Consider the following 14,995-nt stretch of genomic DNA (forward strand, 5'->3'; position numbering starts at 1 on the left):
GTGCTCCATTTGGCTGTGTTGATGTGCAGGCGGCAGGTATGATGTGGAATCTCTATCAGCTGATGTAAAAACAGTGACAAGTAGTGTGGCTGAAGCTGTGCTTCTTGTTGAGGAGGTGTTGCACTAAGTATACTATAAACAGGTAATCTGTATCATGTTCGGCAACATAATAAACATGTTAAACCACTGTTCGAGTGCATGAAATTTACATTCACAGCAATTTAATTAATCTAATTTAATCTTTGGGAAGCTTGAAAGACAATATAATACCTTTTCCATTTGGAATCAGTCTTGACAAGCCACTGTTCCTATTCTGTTTCCGGCATGTGGCATTTTGTTTTCGGGCTGCAGTGCAAAACCAGTCATTCAGGTCAGCACAAGGGGCATGTGCCATTTTATGTCAAATTGAGAGAAAGGCCGAGAGAGCAAGAGCCATAGAGTGAGTGGGCAGGCGAGACAGAGTGAGCTTGTAGAGAGAACAGAAACTAAAACTTCACTTCATTTGGTACTTACGGAGTGAAATTCTGTCCAATTCTTTAGTGTAGGAGTAAAGTGAATGGAGCTGCAGTTGCACAAATGAGTGAACACTAATGGCCAGAGATTAACCTTTGACACTTTGACTTTGTCTTGTATGAATGGGTGAAATGCGGTTTGACCATGTGTTGAGTGGAACTGTGTCAAACCCATTTACTCCTGTGCTAAAAGGGTTAACACTCTCATTGGGTGAGGACACTTGCAGAGACGAGGGAGAGAAATGCATGGAATAAAAATCAATAAAATTGATTCCTTTCCAGGACTGGTCTAATTTAAGCCATTCTCAGTTATTTGGTCATATGTAATATTTAGTCCAACACATCGCTTTGAATCAATGAATCATTACATCCCTTGTCCTGGAGAACTGCCATTATGTGTATACGTACGTGCTGCTGCTGGTCTGGTGGGAAGGGATGTCGTTGAGGCGCTGAGCAGAGGATCTGATGAAGGGTCAAGAAAGCTGGTGGTGGGGTGCTTCCTCTCCACTTGGCTTTGCCCTTCTTCCAGTAACCCTGATTCGACCCCCTGCTGCCTGCTCTGCTTGCTTTTGTCCAGTAGGTCCTTTCCAAAGAATGCCTCCTGAACATGACAACACAAAGCACTGGTCAATTCTCTGTGTTGACACTTTTCTTCAGGAACTGTCAGCTCACCTTTCTTGACATCATTCTTGGGAAACACATCACCATTTCACATAGAGATTATTCAGCACACATTGAAGGCCCACGAGAGTCATGTTGCAGCTGACCTCACTCTTGTCAGCACCTTCCTCCCCCAACCACTTATACCCACAAGTCATCTAGTATCCTCAGCGACGTGCAACTGCAGCTCCCTGCTGCACTGAGACATTAAAAGCCCAACGTGTTGCCATTTAAAAAATTTATGAAATGTGCTTCACTGTGTTGGACCTTCAAGTTAGACTGAACATCTCCCTACTATAGTGGGATAAAGAGCAGCACTGACAGCTGCCGGTAGCTTAATGCACATCACATATCTATGTTTTGGCCAACAAAAGGTGACACTGAAATGCTGGCTAGCGACACATAGCCTTGAAATCATCTCCAGTTAAGCTTTTGTATGTCAATTCAGAACCCAGACAGGAGCCATTTAAAGAGCATAATCAGAGACGAGTATCCTCTACAGTGAGTTCCTTTAGGCTATTCCTCTTCAAAAAGGCTCACAGAAGGGGCACCAAAGTTCTGTAAAGTGGTTCCCAGGCAATGTACTTTGGATTCCCAACTTTCCCAAGGGTGAGATAAAATGCATTTTATGAAGATAAGGCATGACAAGACCAGACAATCTGTGCATATGAATGGGAGGCTTGCATAACAATAAAACAAAAATAGATTTGCAATCAACTGAAATAAGCTGTTTTAAGTAGTGCAATATTTTTTCTTGTAACAAATGTGCCTTTTAGAATATGCAGTGTTTAATATATGGCACCTGTGTTTGCAAAATGGACTGAATAAAATTAATTAAGTGTTGATTATTATTAAAGTTAGTTATATGTAGATATTTGTGTACCGAACTGAGATAGATTTCTAATCAAATCACAGATCACAGAGTTATAATACCCCCAGAATGGTTATCTAGTGGGTTAACATGTTATGGTTTTATAGTGGTTATACACCAACATAAAAAAGGTCATGTTTTATGCCCATTCTGTTTATACACAGTATTAGTTTACCGTTCATGTCAAACAGTAAGTATGTGCTATCAAAAGGTCACAGACCTGCAGGTAGGCGGGAAAAGCTTCCTCCAGTTTTGTTTTCTTCTTTCTGTAGCGTTTCTTTATTTTTTCTGGGACCTCTGGTCCAGGGGGCATCTCATCCACAGGGGTATCAGGCAGAGCCTCTGTCCATCCTACAACAAAGAAAAAAAATTACATCACGTAAAAACATAAGTTGACAGATCAGAGAACAATCTATTGTAATACAGATGTGTGTGTATATATTATTGCTGTACAGACCCTCCTCTTTTCCAAAGGGATTCTCTGACACGGAGCCAGAGGAATCCTTTCTGCAGAGGGCTCGTTTGGCCTTGCCTGGACCTTGACCTGGACGGCTCCTCTGGCGGACCATGAACCCACCAATGCCTTGAAAGGAGAAGTTATTAACTTATTAGTAATAAATCATGGCGGCGATATAATTTGAGATGTATTGAGTTTGAGTTTATGGTTCTATTAATTGTCCAGTGTTCAGCATGAAGGCTCAGAAACACTGGATAGAGCCCTCTGTACATCAGAGCCCTGAGATGGCAGTGCTTTGCTACAGCGTCAGGCATGTACTGCACCATTTTACGCTTCAGAGGAGCTGTCTCCTTCAATCAGGTGCCCTACCCGGTCGGTACGGTTTCCTCTTCCTCTTCTTGCCGCCGTCGGCCCCCTTGGAGTCGTCTTCTGCTGGCTCTCGCTCCAGGCTGGAGTCAGACTTCCCCTCACAATCTAGGAGCTCTGCCTCTGCAAGAGGGAAAGAGCATTGATGATGAGTGACAGCCCTGTGGCAGAGAACACCCCGACCAGGCCCCTCAACACAGCACCAGGGTCAATTTTATCTGAACTCCACTCAGTATCAGGACATTAGCCTGATTGAAATTAAGTTCACCAGTTCCATTACTTTTTTTTTAAATGGCCACTTACGTCATTTTTTCAACTCTGGCTTAGTAATGAAATTAGTTTGCCCCTTATTTACCCATATCAAAATTCTTACTCTACTACTTAGGGGCATCCCGTGCCGATCATCTCCAGGGCTGATCATGGCACTCTATTTTAATTCATCGGTATTGATTACATGAAGCATTTCTGACACTTATTTTATTAAAAACACAATGTGGAGCTTAGAAAATAAACTATTAAAAACATTGGACTTTATTCATAAAGCACAGCAAAATAAGTAGCGACCATTTTCAACTAATGATATTAACACTGATACAGTATGTCAGCAAGCGTACTGTAGTGAGCTAATTCACATTTTACTCTTCCAATCTTCCTATCATAACACTTCCAGACTGAGACTTCAATCCCCACAGATATTAAAAACAACAATATAGGACGATACACAAAGTATTGTAGGGGACCATTAAAGGGAATCTGCGATGCAGACTACATTCTGTTACTGCAGAGCTAACAGTCAAACATATCAGAATTGGATCGGTTTTAGTTATATTAAGTGTGAACTGTGCAGCTGTATAATGTTGAAAAACATTAAAAGTCAAACTGGGAGAAAAAAAACAAAACAAAAAAGAAAACACACACACAAAAAGTCAAAATTGATAGTCCAAGTCACTATTATACCGAAAGCCTCTAATAAAAAGTCTGAGATGAAAGAAGCTTGTGTGAGAAGACAAGTACCTCTGTTGTCCTCCATGTCTTCATCACGAGAGAGCTCTGAGAGGGGGTCTACAGGAGCCTGAAGCACTGCCACACTGTTCTGATTAATGATCTTCAGCTTCAGCTTTGGCTTGGGTTTCCTGCGCCGTGACGCTGTAGCAGACAAGCTCTGGAGCTGGCAAAGCCCCGACTCTGTCAGACAAACACCATCCTGGGTGTAGGTCCTTGACAGATCTAAAAAACACCAAAAAACAATCATGGCTAGAATGAGCATATACTGCATAAACTAAAGTCAAATCTTGTAGAAAGAATTTTTAATCTGTAAGCTGTGAATTTACCCATTTCTTTAGCCTTTGTGACAATCTGCGTCATAACTACAGGGTCAATGGCGTCTCTGGCCTTAGTCATAACTGCAGCACCACAGGACATACAAAAGCCATTAAAAACAAGCAGCAGAAACAGGAGGATCAAATGTCATAGTTGAGTCTATTCACTCTACAGCAGACACACACACACAAAAAAAAACACATTTAAAGGAATAACTGCGCTCCTACCTTTAGTGGTCTTGAAAGCTCGGCACATTGTGCAGTCGAAGCTACTGTCTGCAGCTTTTTCTACATCTTCCTCTGAATGGAGACCCTGACAAGACGCATGGAACCATCTATGGATAGAAGACATGGTTTAGATTAGAGACAATTATGAAAAAAAAAACAAAAAAAACAAAACCCAAAAGGAACCAGTTCTCCTGAGCTGACAGGTTTTGTAGAAACACTGCACACCTGTCACACTGGCGGCACTGCAGAATTGTGGTGCCTTCACTATAGTCCACCAGGCAGATGGGGCATGTTGCAAGGCTGGCACAGGGGCCACACTGGGTGTAATTATTCTGCCACTCACACCTTAGGCCTGGGGCGGTGGCGCCACACTGGGTACAGGACACACACCTGCAGGAGACAGGGAAGACAGAGGTCATTCTACCCAGGTTACTTCATAGAGGATAACTGTGCTGCAAAAATCCTGCCTGCTCACTTCACTGTCCACATGCTGCAAATATGAAATTATTTCCTGTTAATTTGTAATTTTTAGAGGAATCTTAAAATTAGTTTATCCCCTCTCCATAAAAATATTTAAGACATTCACTTTGCATGCCTTTGTATAGTTGCAAAAGTACTGATTTTTGGGGCAGATGTTCATTTTGGTAAATTGCGTGAGTTGCTCACTATAACAGAGTTTTCAATATGTACAATGGTTTCATGCTTTTTCTAAAATTCTAATTTAAATGATTCCCTGTTTGAATCAAATTTGGATGAGATGATCATAAAGTTATTCACCATTTGCACTTCCAGCTGTCCTTGGGCACGTTCTGCAGTGGAGGGTCCAGGCAGTAGGTGTGATAGCTGATGTCACAGTCATCACACAGCAGCAAGCGGCCAGGATCTGTGGCCTGCCCACAGGCCTCGCACACTGTACACTCCAGACAACGCCAGCCTTTACTCAGCACCACCTTGGTGATCTGTGAAAGTAACGATGAGACATTAATACAAAGTCTGAGTATGATAGGATGGTATTTCTGCTATGTACGTGTATACTGTATGTGCGGTGTACAAACTCAATAGTAAATGTACCTTTATGCCAACACAGAATGGATGGTAGCACTGGCCACACTGAGCACAGGCCAAAAGACGGCCCTCTGCACCAAGGCCAAAACTCCCGCACACCACACACATGTCCTGAAAGGATATAAGACATCATGAGTTACCCCAATTCGCTAAGGCAGTGAAAGGCACTGAAATTCTAAAGCTAGAGTTAGAACAACCCCCACAGAGTCCCATATTTGTTGTTCCTTATTTTCCCACTTTACCTAATTTTATTTTTTTATGATGAAAAACAAAACAAAGAAACTAGTCAGCTGGTGTCAGTTTCAGTTTGTCAGGAAGAATAAATCTGACCTCTGCTGAACTTTTAACTCCGTGTGCGTGTCACCACCCAATCACATGGGTATCAATATGTTCCTCATATTCCTTCAATGCCACTGGCGCTGTAAGTAGAAGTCATTATATATGTTGTTGCATGCTATCCTGAATACTGAAGGAAAGAAAATGCTTTCTTTACCCTAAGCCTGCTCGGTCAATAAGAGCAGTGCAGTTGTCCTCTACCCTCAAATACAGCTGTGCATAAAAGCATATTGAAATGCAAGGTAAAAGGAATACAGGTCATTTTTGGAAACATTGGCCTTTTAAGACCTTTTTCTAACCAGGATGATTGAGTGAGCTCTTTTCAGCCCCTGCTTCACACTCACATTCACAGCTAAGTGATAGACAGAACACTCTGTTGAGCACTGACTGGTTTCACTTTGATAAGCAGCACCTCAGTTGTATTGTTTAATTGCTTAGTTACTTTAAATGAAGTTATTCTCTCACAATACAATATTTCAAGCAAATTACTGTCCCACACTGCTAACTTCATAGTTACTGCTGTCTCTAAAACCTTGAGAAATATTTGATTTGATTAATATTTGATTGTGGCTATCCGTCACTTACTGTTTACAGAATTAAATTCAGTACAGGAACATTACTTTGAAGGCAAAAAGTATGAAACAATAAAATTTAAATATGATCCTGTGTTATATAAATCGACTGAATTTCCTGCAGGCAGTTGGCAGTATCACCACAGGAATTAATGCTCTCCAGTGGGAGAGATCTTTAAGCACAGATTTGATTTCAGGCCATCTAGTGAATGGAGAAATTCACAGAAGAGGACTCAAAATGAAATACATCAGCAACACTTTATTTAAGAATTAAATAAACAAACACCTGTTTTAGCGTGAAACTGTCATTGCTGGAAAATATGACCACTGTGTTATGCATGGCATTCTCCTCCTCCTCCTTGACTGGGTATGGTGTTTCTATTGAAGTGACCTGCAGGGAAAGACATACACAAAATAAACAAAAATAAAACAGTGTGATAAGATAAGCAGCATCATCATTTGTCATAAGAGTTAATATAACTAATAAGGATACACATACTATAGAGCAGGGTTTTCACAGTGAGAGACTGTGGGCATCCCGCCTCCCCCTTAGTTTAGCTCAAGTCCTAGATGCCTAAGGGATCATGATTATGTTATCTGATCCCATAGACACTCAACAATTGAGGCAAGAGAGCCTAATATTGCTGTTTGATAATTTCAGGCTACACCAGATACATAAAAGGTCTATCCAAAGGTATTAAACAGTTTCTGACTCTGGGAAAAACAGTAAAATTCCCCAAAACTACTGTATGTCTGAACTATCTCTTTAACCAAATCGCACACATTTAGGGTATTCTATGTGATCTCCTTTTGATAACTGATGTTATAACTAATGTAATATATTTTCACTTCCATTCACTGAGCCTCCCCTGAAACTGACTGGAGCCCCCCTGGGGACGCCCGCCTACTACTCTGAAAACCTCTGCTATAGAGGAATAGTTAGCTATTACTTTACATTATTCACAACAGTCATTATTTGGAGGTATTAAGGAACTGTCCCTCATGTGCAGCCTTTACCATAAAATGAAAGTTTACTCTGTCATTAACACTAATGCTGCTTACAATACATCAGCCATGTATTCAGCTGGAGAGAAAAATACTGCCTTGCATATAGTGCAATATTTGCCAAAGATGTCGAGATGTCATCCAGCTGACAGCACATACCCCAGGGTTGATGCTGGGACTCGCTCCATTCTTGCCTCTGGCCCTACCACGTCCCGCTCTACCTGACAGACCAGCTCCTCTGGGCCTCCTCCTCCCAGGGAAGCCTGAGCCTCGACCCTGTGGAGGCAAGACAAGAATCAGAAAATTGGCAGTCCAGCAACTAAGGGGTGGATATAGACACATTATAGGGCAACACAGGGACGATCACAGGGAATGATCACTCCCCATCTTACAAACTGAAATGGGCAGCAGACGCACTCATACTTCACTTGTTTGCAAAAGTTTGCTTCTCTCTCGCACAGGCTGAATCGTTGAAGTCATAGTTTGCTCAGTGGACAAACAAAGATTTAAAGGTTTGCCATGAGGAACCTTTCACCACTCCCACTTTTAGGTCTGTATATATTCTTGACTGCACAACAGGAAGAGCATTGTTCATCCAGTTCTAGAAACGTAATGTTGTTCTGAGGTGGTGTTTCTATGGATGCAAGCTGCTACTGCAAGTACAGCCTACATGACTGGTCATTTACGTAATACATTTAATAAGTACCTATGCTGGTATCACCATGGCTTTGAAAAGATCTGTTCAATTTTAAAAATAAATCTCAACTTTTTAGAAATCTGTAACATTTGAACATCAAGCAAATGCTCAAGAAGAAGAAGAAGAAAAAAATCAATCAACCTGATTCTTGACATTTTGATAGTTTGTGGAAATAAATGTTATTTGAGAGGTACACTACAATTTCTGCCAGACAGTCTGAAAGTGAGAGAGTTGAGAAAAGGCCTCTGAGCTGTTGTTCTAGCAAAACGAGTTCCACTGTACCTTTGGCACATTTCCAACAGGAGGCCTCTGCCTAATCATGACTGTCAAACTTAAGTCTAACTGAACCTTCCAGCACCTGCCACAAAATCCCTTCCCATTTACCCCACATTTGAAACAGATCCCAGACCAAGGCCCCTCCCATCCACTGTGCCTCCTGACACACTGTACGATGGTGTTTAACCTGGACTGGACCTGGACTGGTGCCATAGCGTACAAATTAACCCTCGCCCAGCTTTGCTAAGCTTAATGATTGTCACCATGGCAACCAACTGCCAAAGACTTCACAAAAATCAAAGAAGAAGAAGAAGAAAAAAAACAAAACAGGTTTGAATAAGACAGAAAAGAAAAGAGCACAGCAGAGCATGGCTGACAAAGAGGAAACGGGAAAGATTCATTCATTAGTAAAAAAATAATGACCCAAATATTTGTGTAGTGCATTTGTGCAATTCAACTGCAAAGCCAGCAAAACCCAATGTCAATATAGCCATATCTTTCTGTTCTACTTCATAAAGTCATTAGCTTAGCCATTGGTCTATGAATCTCCTCTTCTCACTGTAAGGTGGTAGTAATTGTTAGTGTAGGCTATCACAGTGACATTCAGCAACACTCAGGGAGTGCGCGTCACTAGGGTAAACAGAGGGCTAACAGAGGGCAGCTGCTGTCCTGCTGTCTCTGGTGAGCCACAGTATTTACCACTCTGATGCTCCAGCCGGGGCTGCCAGAGGACTGCCTGGTCTTTGGGACGTCCCACCCCTCTGGCTGGTCTGGCGACCAGGACAAGGGGGAGCTCACACTGCTATGGGGGCTCCATGCACCCTAAGGTAAGGGGGGGCGGGTGAGAGAGTGAGAGAGAGGGAGAGAAGAGGGCGACAAAATGCAGCAACTTAAAAACAAAGCCAGCAAAGAAACAAAACATACAAAGAAAGATGTTTGGGAGATGTAGTGAGCTTCTAATGTAGCCATTTGGGAACTATTCAATACACATCCATCTATGCAGAGCTACAGTATTAGAAAGCATCTCACGTGCCAAAATATGAACAGGATAAGTAATTAGGTTACGTTTTGTGTTAAAGCCAATCCTTAGGGTTTTTCATGCATATGAATTTACAAGGCATGTTTCTAATAGACTCTCCGTAAAGGCAAAACTGGAGTGCACAATTGTGTTAGTTGCATTTCACACAGTATAATTTGCCAGGGCATCATGGCACCATATAGGAGGAAAGAGGCCCTGCAACCTCTCACCATGACAACTGTGTAAGTTTGGCATGTTGAAAAAACAAGGGGAATTGCGTCAGCACATGAGCGCATCAGACAAAAGCATGCTGGACTAAAGAGGAGCAACGTTCAAATTTCTAGAATATATGTCCCCAGGGCTTGTGTAACACATTAGTTTGAGCGATATAATGTTTATTTAAGAGATGGGATATATCTGAGGAAATAAAACATATTTTGCAAACTAAATTATTCTCCCCTCACCAGCATCATTCATAATATATTATAGCCATGGGTGTGATTTAATTCCCATTATTATTCGTCTGAGATAGTCTACATTCAGTGTCTATATTATAATTTATTTGCTTTAATGACTTGGGAGACTAATATTAGGAGATTCAAAAGTTTTTTCACAGTCACACTGTAGTTGATGGTGTAATATGGAGATAACTAAGAAATGGTAACGGTCACTGTAGTTTGTGACTCAATGGGACAATAAGGTGGCACATGTTTTTGATGTAGACATGAGATGAACAGAGTGACTGCCACTGAGGTGGAATATGTTGAGGACTCTCAGTAAAAGGTGTTTTAGCCATAAAAAAAAAAAAAACATAATTCCTACTGGAAATAATTAATGCTTCAACTGAGCTCTGCATGAACACCATGACTAACTAGTCATGTGGTGCACAAACATGTGAAGAGGACACAGGGAGTTGAGAGAAAGCATAATTCACCATGCTGTCCTCCTGCTATGCTTGTATAGTGTACAGCAAGGTATAACTTGACTGAGGAAAAAAACAACACATAAATTAACATAACAGAAAAACATCCTGAACCGTATAAACTGCTTCAACCAACCCAGTGCCACCAAAAAACCTAATAAACCTTCATATAACAGAACCCACAGGACACTTAAACACATCATTTAGGTGTACACAAGGTATGAGCACCAATTACTAGCCTACACTCCAGGGGTTTATTACTCGGGCTGGGACAGTGAATAAGGCAGAACGATCCAGACAGTGACACGAAACGATATGATATCCAGGTTCCTACCTGTTTCACGCGTGGCCTCCCAGGAGAAAACTTCCTCTTGGTGATGGCTGGCTTTCCCATTCCAATCTTAGGGGTGAGTGGTATAAGTGTGGTGGTTGGTATTACACTGCTGTGGTCACCCAGTGAAGGTAGGATCTGGGTCGGTTCTCTGGGAGATGTCCCTCGGGCCAGAGGGGAGGAGTGGGAAGGAGAGGAAACCATTTCTGCCAACCTTTCCATAGATGTCTTTAATGGGTTCTCCTCTGAAGACAGGCTGGAAAGTGACAGATTAGGCTTGCTCTCCCGTGTAGTGTACATCTCCTCTGATGTACTAGAGGCTGAGGGCTTAACAGTCTCTGCCAGGTTCCTGTGAAAAATACCCTCACTCCTCTCCTTGTTAAGTTCTTTTGGAGCAGTTTCCAGGAAAGAAGCCCTTACTACATCCATACTCGAAGCCTCGGGTAGTGAGACCTCCATTGGTTGGTCTGTGAAAGTTACTGATGCAGTACTTGGTTCTTTGGTGGTTGAGATGATGGCCTTAAAATCCTTTGTGCTGGGGTTGGCCATGCCCTGCTCAGGGCAGGCCTCTGTCTTTGCTGGTTTGATTTGTATTGTAGTATCCTGTGTCTGTAGTGCCTCCATAGACAGCTGGGCTGGAAAAGAGTCAGACTCCTGGCTGGGAGTCGCTGAAGACGCAGGACTCTCTGTAGATGTAAGCTGGGCTCGTGCTGCTGGTTTTGTTTCTGTAGGAGGAAATACAGTCTTTACATCATGCACATCATTAACAAATGAAAAAAAGATAGAAGTGGAAACCAATGTGTGTACAAACCTGGTTTGAATTCTGTTAGGATTTTGTTGACAGAAGGTTCAGTAACCTGTCTCTCGACAACGTCTGATCCCACTGAGACTTCTAAAAAGACAGAAGATTCATTATCAAAAAATTTATATACAATAAAAAAAAGGTTATTTGTTCATTAATAGAACTAAGAGTCTGCAGAGATGTCTGTGAACACATGAAGTTAAAGTGGTAAGGGAATAAGTGGACCATAGGGAAATGTTGGGCTTGGATGCCCAACAGTTAAACTGACTGAGAGAAAAGAGATATTTCTTCTTGCATCCATTTTATCCACCCGTTATTTCAAATCTAATGGTAAAACAAACAAGACTATACTATGATGTGAATCCCTAAGTCATGGAAACTCTTCTCCCTTAAGTAAAACCACTGAGTGCTTTTCTATGCAAAAAGGTGAACACGAGCAATAATCATTCATAACCTCTAATTTAACACATAAAACCTTGTGTTGCAGATCACCAATTATCTCGTGAGGCAATAAATGGAAAAAAATTATATGGTTCTATAAGTAAAAACAAAGGTTATACATTTATATTTTATATATGGATGTAACATGAATTTCATTGCTCGGATTTTAATGAACTGTTGCATCAGTCTTGAAAAGACTACTGAGTATTACTGAAAAGGGGTGGCTTTCGAGTAACAAACAGTTGCAATGCATAAAAAGACAATAAGGCAAGCCTTTAACAAAGGCTACATTTTAGCAACAATCTAGTGTCACCTACCCTCTCTCTCCATTTGGTTTTGTATTTAAGACATCAATACATTTGACTAGTCTGGTATGAATAGAACTAGTCATTCCTGGCTATCAGGCATCCACACAACGAGCCAATATTCTGCCAGACAGCCTCTGACCGTACAGATAGCCTAGTCTTAACGAGGCACCCACCATTTCAATCCACAAGTTCCCATGTCACAGTGATCCTGACACACCACATGCACCTGCTAAGCATCTCTGCCAGGGAAGGGAGTAACCATGACAACCAACATCCCAGGGTCTGTGTGCTCTGGGCTCATGACTGTGCAGCTTGCAGGTGCTCATCCGGTGCCGATGCCAGAAAGTCAATTAGGAGATGGGCCTCCAACCATCTCCAGCCTTCAACTATTGACCAAGCTGAACACACATTCTCATTCATATTATCACCCTGCTTCCTATATCTCCTACAGTGAATAAGGTGATGGTTCAGATAAATACACAGCTTTGATTAATGCAGCAGAGGCCTAAAGTCAGGTCTAACTTGCAGTCACAGAATGGATCTAAAAGCATCTGTCAGTTGAGACACGGTAAGCCTGCTGTTAAACCCTGAGTGGTGGAGAATCCTGGCAGGTGATAAATCGCTCTGGTTGATGACTTTAAGTTACATAACATGTTGCAGGCGACTGGCAGCATGGTCATGATCTCACATAAAAGTTTAAAAAGATCTACAAATATCTAAGTCAATTTCAGCACATTATTAAAATACATTTCCTCCTCTTATTTTGGGCAGGAATATCAAATACACTGCAAAAAAAATTCAATACAATTTTAACTGTTTGTCTTATTCAAGATGCTTCAACCCAAAATCCCAAACGATATCTTCTAGGGGTAGAGAGCATTATGACACGTGTATTGAAAAAAAACTGGTAAAGCTTGACTCTTATTATAATATAAGCTTAATCTTATTTTGAGGTGCTTAACTTAAACCTCCAAAAGCTCCTCTTAAATCAATACACAGATCACATGTACACTTGTCTTTAAAACCACAGTGGAGGAAGCATCGCCTTGCCAGCTAAATCAAATGATGAAGCAGTTCATGACCACAGTAAAAATCTAGTAAAATAGGAGCACATGTGCATGGTGAGCAGAGCAAGCAAGCTGTGTGAGCAGTCATAATTGAGCCAGCGTAGCTCCAAGGCAGGTTTGCAGACGGGGGATCTAATATCATCACCATCATGCTACTCTTATCCATTCTCTCCTGCCAGTGGAGTCTGCTGTCTAGACAGAGTGGGCAGCGTAGCTACCGCTGGCATCCCCAGCTCGCCGTTAATTTCCCTGATTCTCCACTCCACTGCTGGCAGAACTCACATGGACCAGAGTGGAGATGCAGCCCTGAGCTTCATACAAGCAGATACCAACATCATGTAACTCAAAATGTTGGTATCTGCTTGCGCCACAGTGAATCGCAGAAGCACCGTGACCAGTAGACACAACAGACAGATTTTGTGAAGGATGGGGTTTACTAGGGGGATGGTGTGTCTGCTACTAAATGGCTAAAAAAGCTCATATGCCAGATAGAATTATGTCCAGGTCAAGTCTCTTTGGGTTAGAGTTCGAGTCACATTCCTAGTCTCCATATCGGTTCTTACTTGAAAACAATATGGCTATTTCACTATAGCTTAGTTGTATTCTATTTAGTTACTCTCTTAGGGTATAAGGAAACCACAATTAAACAACAGAGTTCTTCAAGTTCCTTGAAGTCCCGAATCCAATGGCCATAGTCTGAAACCCATTGAAGGCCCTATATGACTGACACCTTGTTGTGCTTTGATTCAGTGTAACACAACTGTTGCTGGCAAGCACCCACACAGCGATATGACTGGCATCAGACATGGTCACAGTGCCTTAGCAACCTCTCCCCCTGTTAAGTAATATTTACAAGTCCAGCCTAGTCTGAGGTTAATAAGACGAACTGCAAGTAGGCTTGCCACGGTAGTCGGTGTTACCGCATAAACCGATTGAATTACTTGTCGTTTTGCTTTTTTAAAATAGAAATAAAACCTGTTTAGTTCATTTTTGCTTATCAGCACCCACAATGATCAAATAAAAAACTATTTGTAAAATACTAAGCATGTTATCAATACTTTGTCAACTTTATATTTGTAACTTTGTGTCTGCTTCATACATCAGCAGCAGTTTAGCACGTCAAGTCAAGAGACTCAAAAAAACAAATGGAATGGTCAAAGTTGTCATATTGACATTTAAGGTGTGTTGATTGATTCACGATGTCAACTCATGCATTGAGTAACATGCAAAAAACATTCCACCATTAAAGTTGCCGGTAGCTGCCGGTAGCCTTTGAGCTGCAGTCTGTAGCTCTTTTCATTCATCATTCACTCTGACGGTGTCTTTATTTGCGATGCATTTGCAAAGAAAAATTACAAAGCTAGCCTGTTAAACTTGGCCAGCTTGTGCTGCATCCACAATGCCTGCAGGAAATTAAATTAAATCGGTGGGAAAATTTCCTCACCATGCCACTGTAAGGAAATTTTCCCTAACTGCAAGTAAAATGTAAAGTTGATTTGCAGTAGTATGAGCAGCCAACTCGAGTGCCCATCTATGCCTCAAGTTGCACTATGTAGTTTCACTTAGCACTGAAGTGACATTTAAAAAAAGTAAGTGCTCTCAAGTATGAATTTCTCATTCACATAGACTAGCAGCACATACTACCTCCCCAGGAGCCAGGAGGGAGTAAAAAAAAAAAGAAAAAAAATGTTTTCCCCAAAAACACAGAGTTACAAAGACAATGGAGTCGCTTTAATCTCTCA

General features: G+C 41.5%; 1 protein-coding gene across 10 annotated transcripts in view; it reads right to left on the bottom strand.

The window, feature by feature from the left end:
- Positions 1-14,995, bottom strand: part of kmt2cb (lysine (K)-specific methyltransferase 2Cb) — a 67,727-nt gene that overhangs the window by 26,235 nt on the left and 26,497 nt on the right. For 7 of the 10 annotated variants that reach the window (XM_044219888.1, XM_044219880.1, XM_044219882.1 and 4 more), the window contains exons 13-27: positions 11,447-11,527; positions 10,639-11,360; positions 9,064-9,186; positions 7,551-7,667; positions 6,673-6,777; positions 5,485-5,589; positions 5,191-5,372; positions 4,639-4,803; positions 4,414-4,520; positions 4,198-4,269; positions 3,881-4,093; positions 2,870-2,989; positions 2,501-2,626; positions 2,264-2,394; positions 921-1,113 (exon numbers count right to left, since the gene is read on the bottom strand). In XM_044219888.1, coding sequence (XP_044075823.1) covers positions 921-1,113; positions 2,264-2,394; positions 2,501-2,626; positions 2,870-2,989; positions 3,881-4,093; positions 4,198-4,269; positions 4,414-4,520; positions 4,639-4,803; positions 5,191-5,372; positions 5,485-5,589; positions 6,673-6,777; positions 7,551-7,667; positions 9,064-9,186; positions 10,639-11,360; positions 11,447-11,527 — 2,562 coding nt within the window. Of the gene's footprint in view, positions 1-920; positions 1,114-2,263; positions 2,395-2,500; positions 2,627-2,869; positions 2,990-3,880; positions 4,094-4,197; positions 4,270-4,413; positions 4,521-4,638; positions 4,804-5,190; positions 5,373-5,484; positions 5,590-6,672; positions 6,778-7,550; positions 7,668-7,808; positions 8,910-9,063; positions 9,187-10,638; positions 11,361-11,446; positions 11,528-14,995 lie in introns of those variants that run through there. The other 3 variants (XM_044219884.1, XM_044219886.1, XM_044219887.1) reach the window with 3 other exon arrangements.

The sequence above is a fragment of the Siniperca chuatsi genome, linkage group LG13, assembly GCF_020085105.1.
Source record: "Siniperca chuatsi isolate FFG_IHB_CAS linkage group LG13, ASM2008510v1, whole genome shotgun sequence".
Classification (NCBI taxonomy): domain Eukaryota; kingdom Metazoa; phylum Chordata; class Actinopteri; order Centrarchiformes; family Sinipercidae; genus Siniperca; species Siniperca chuatsi.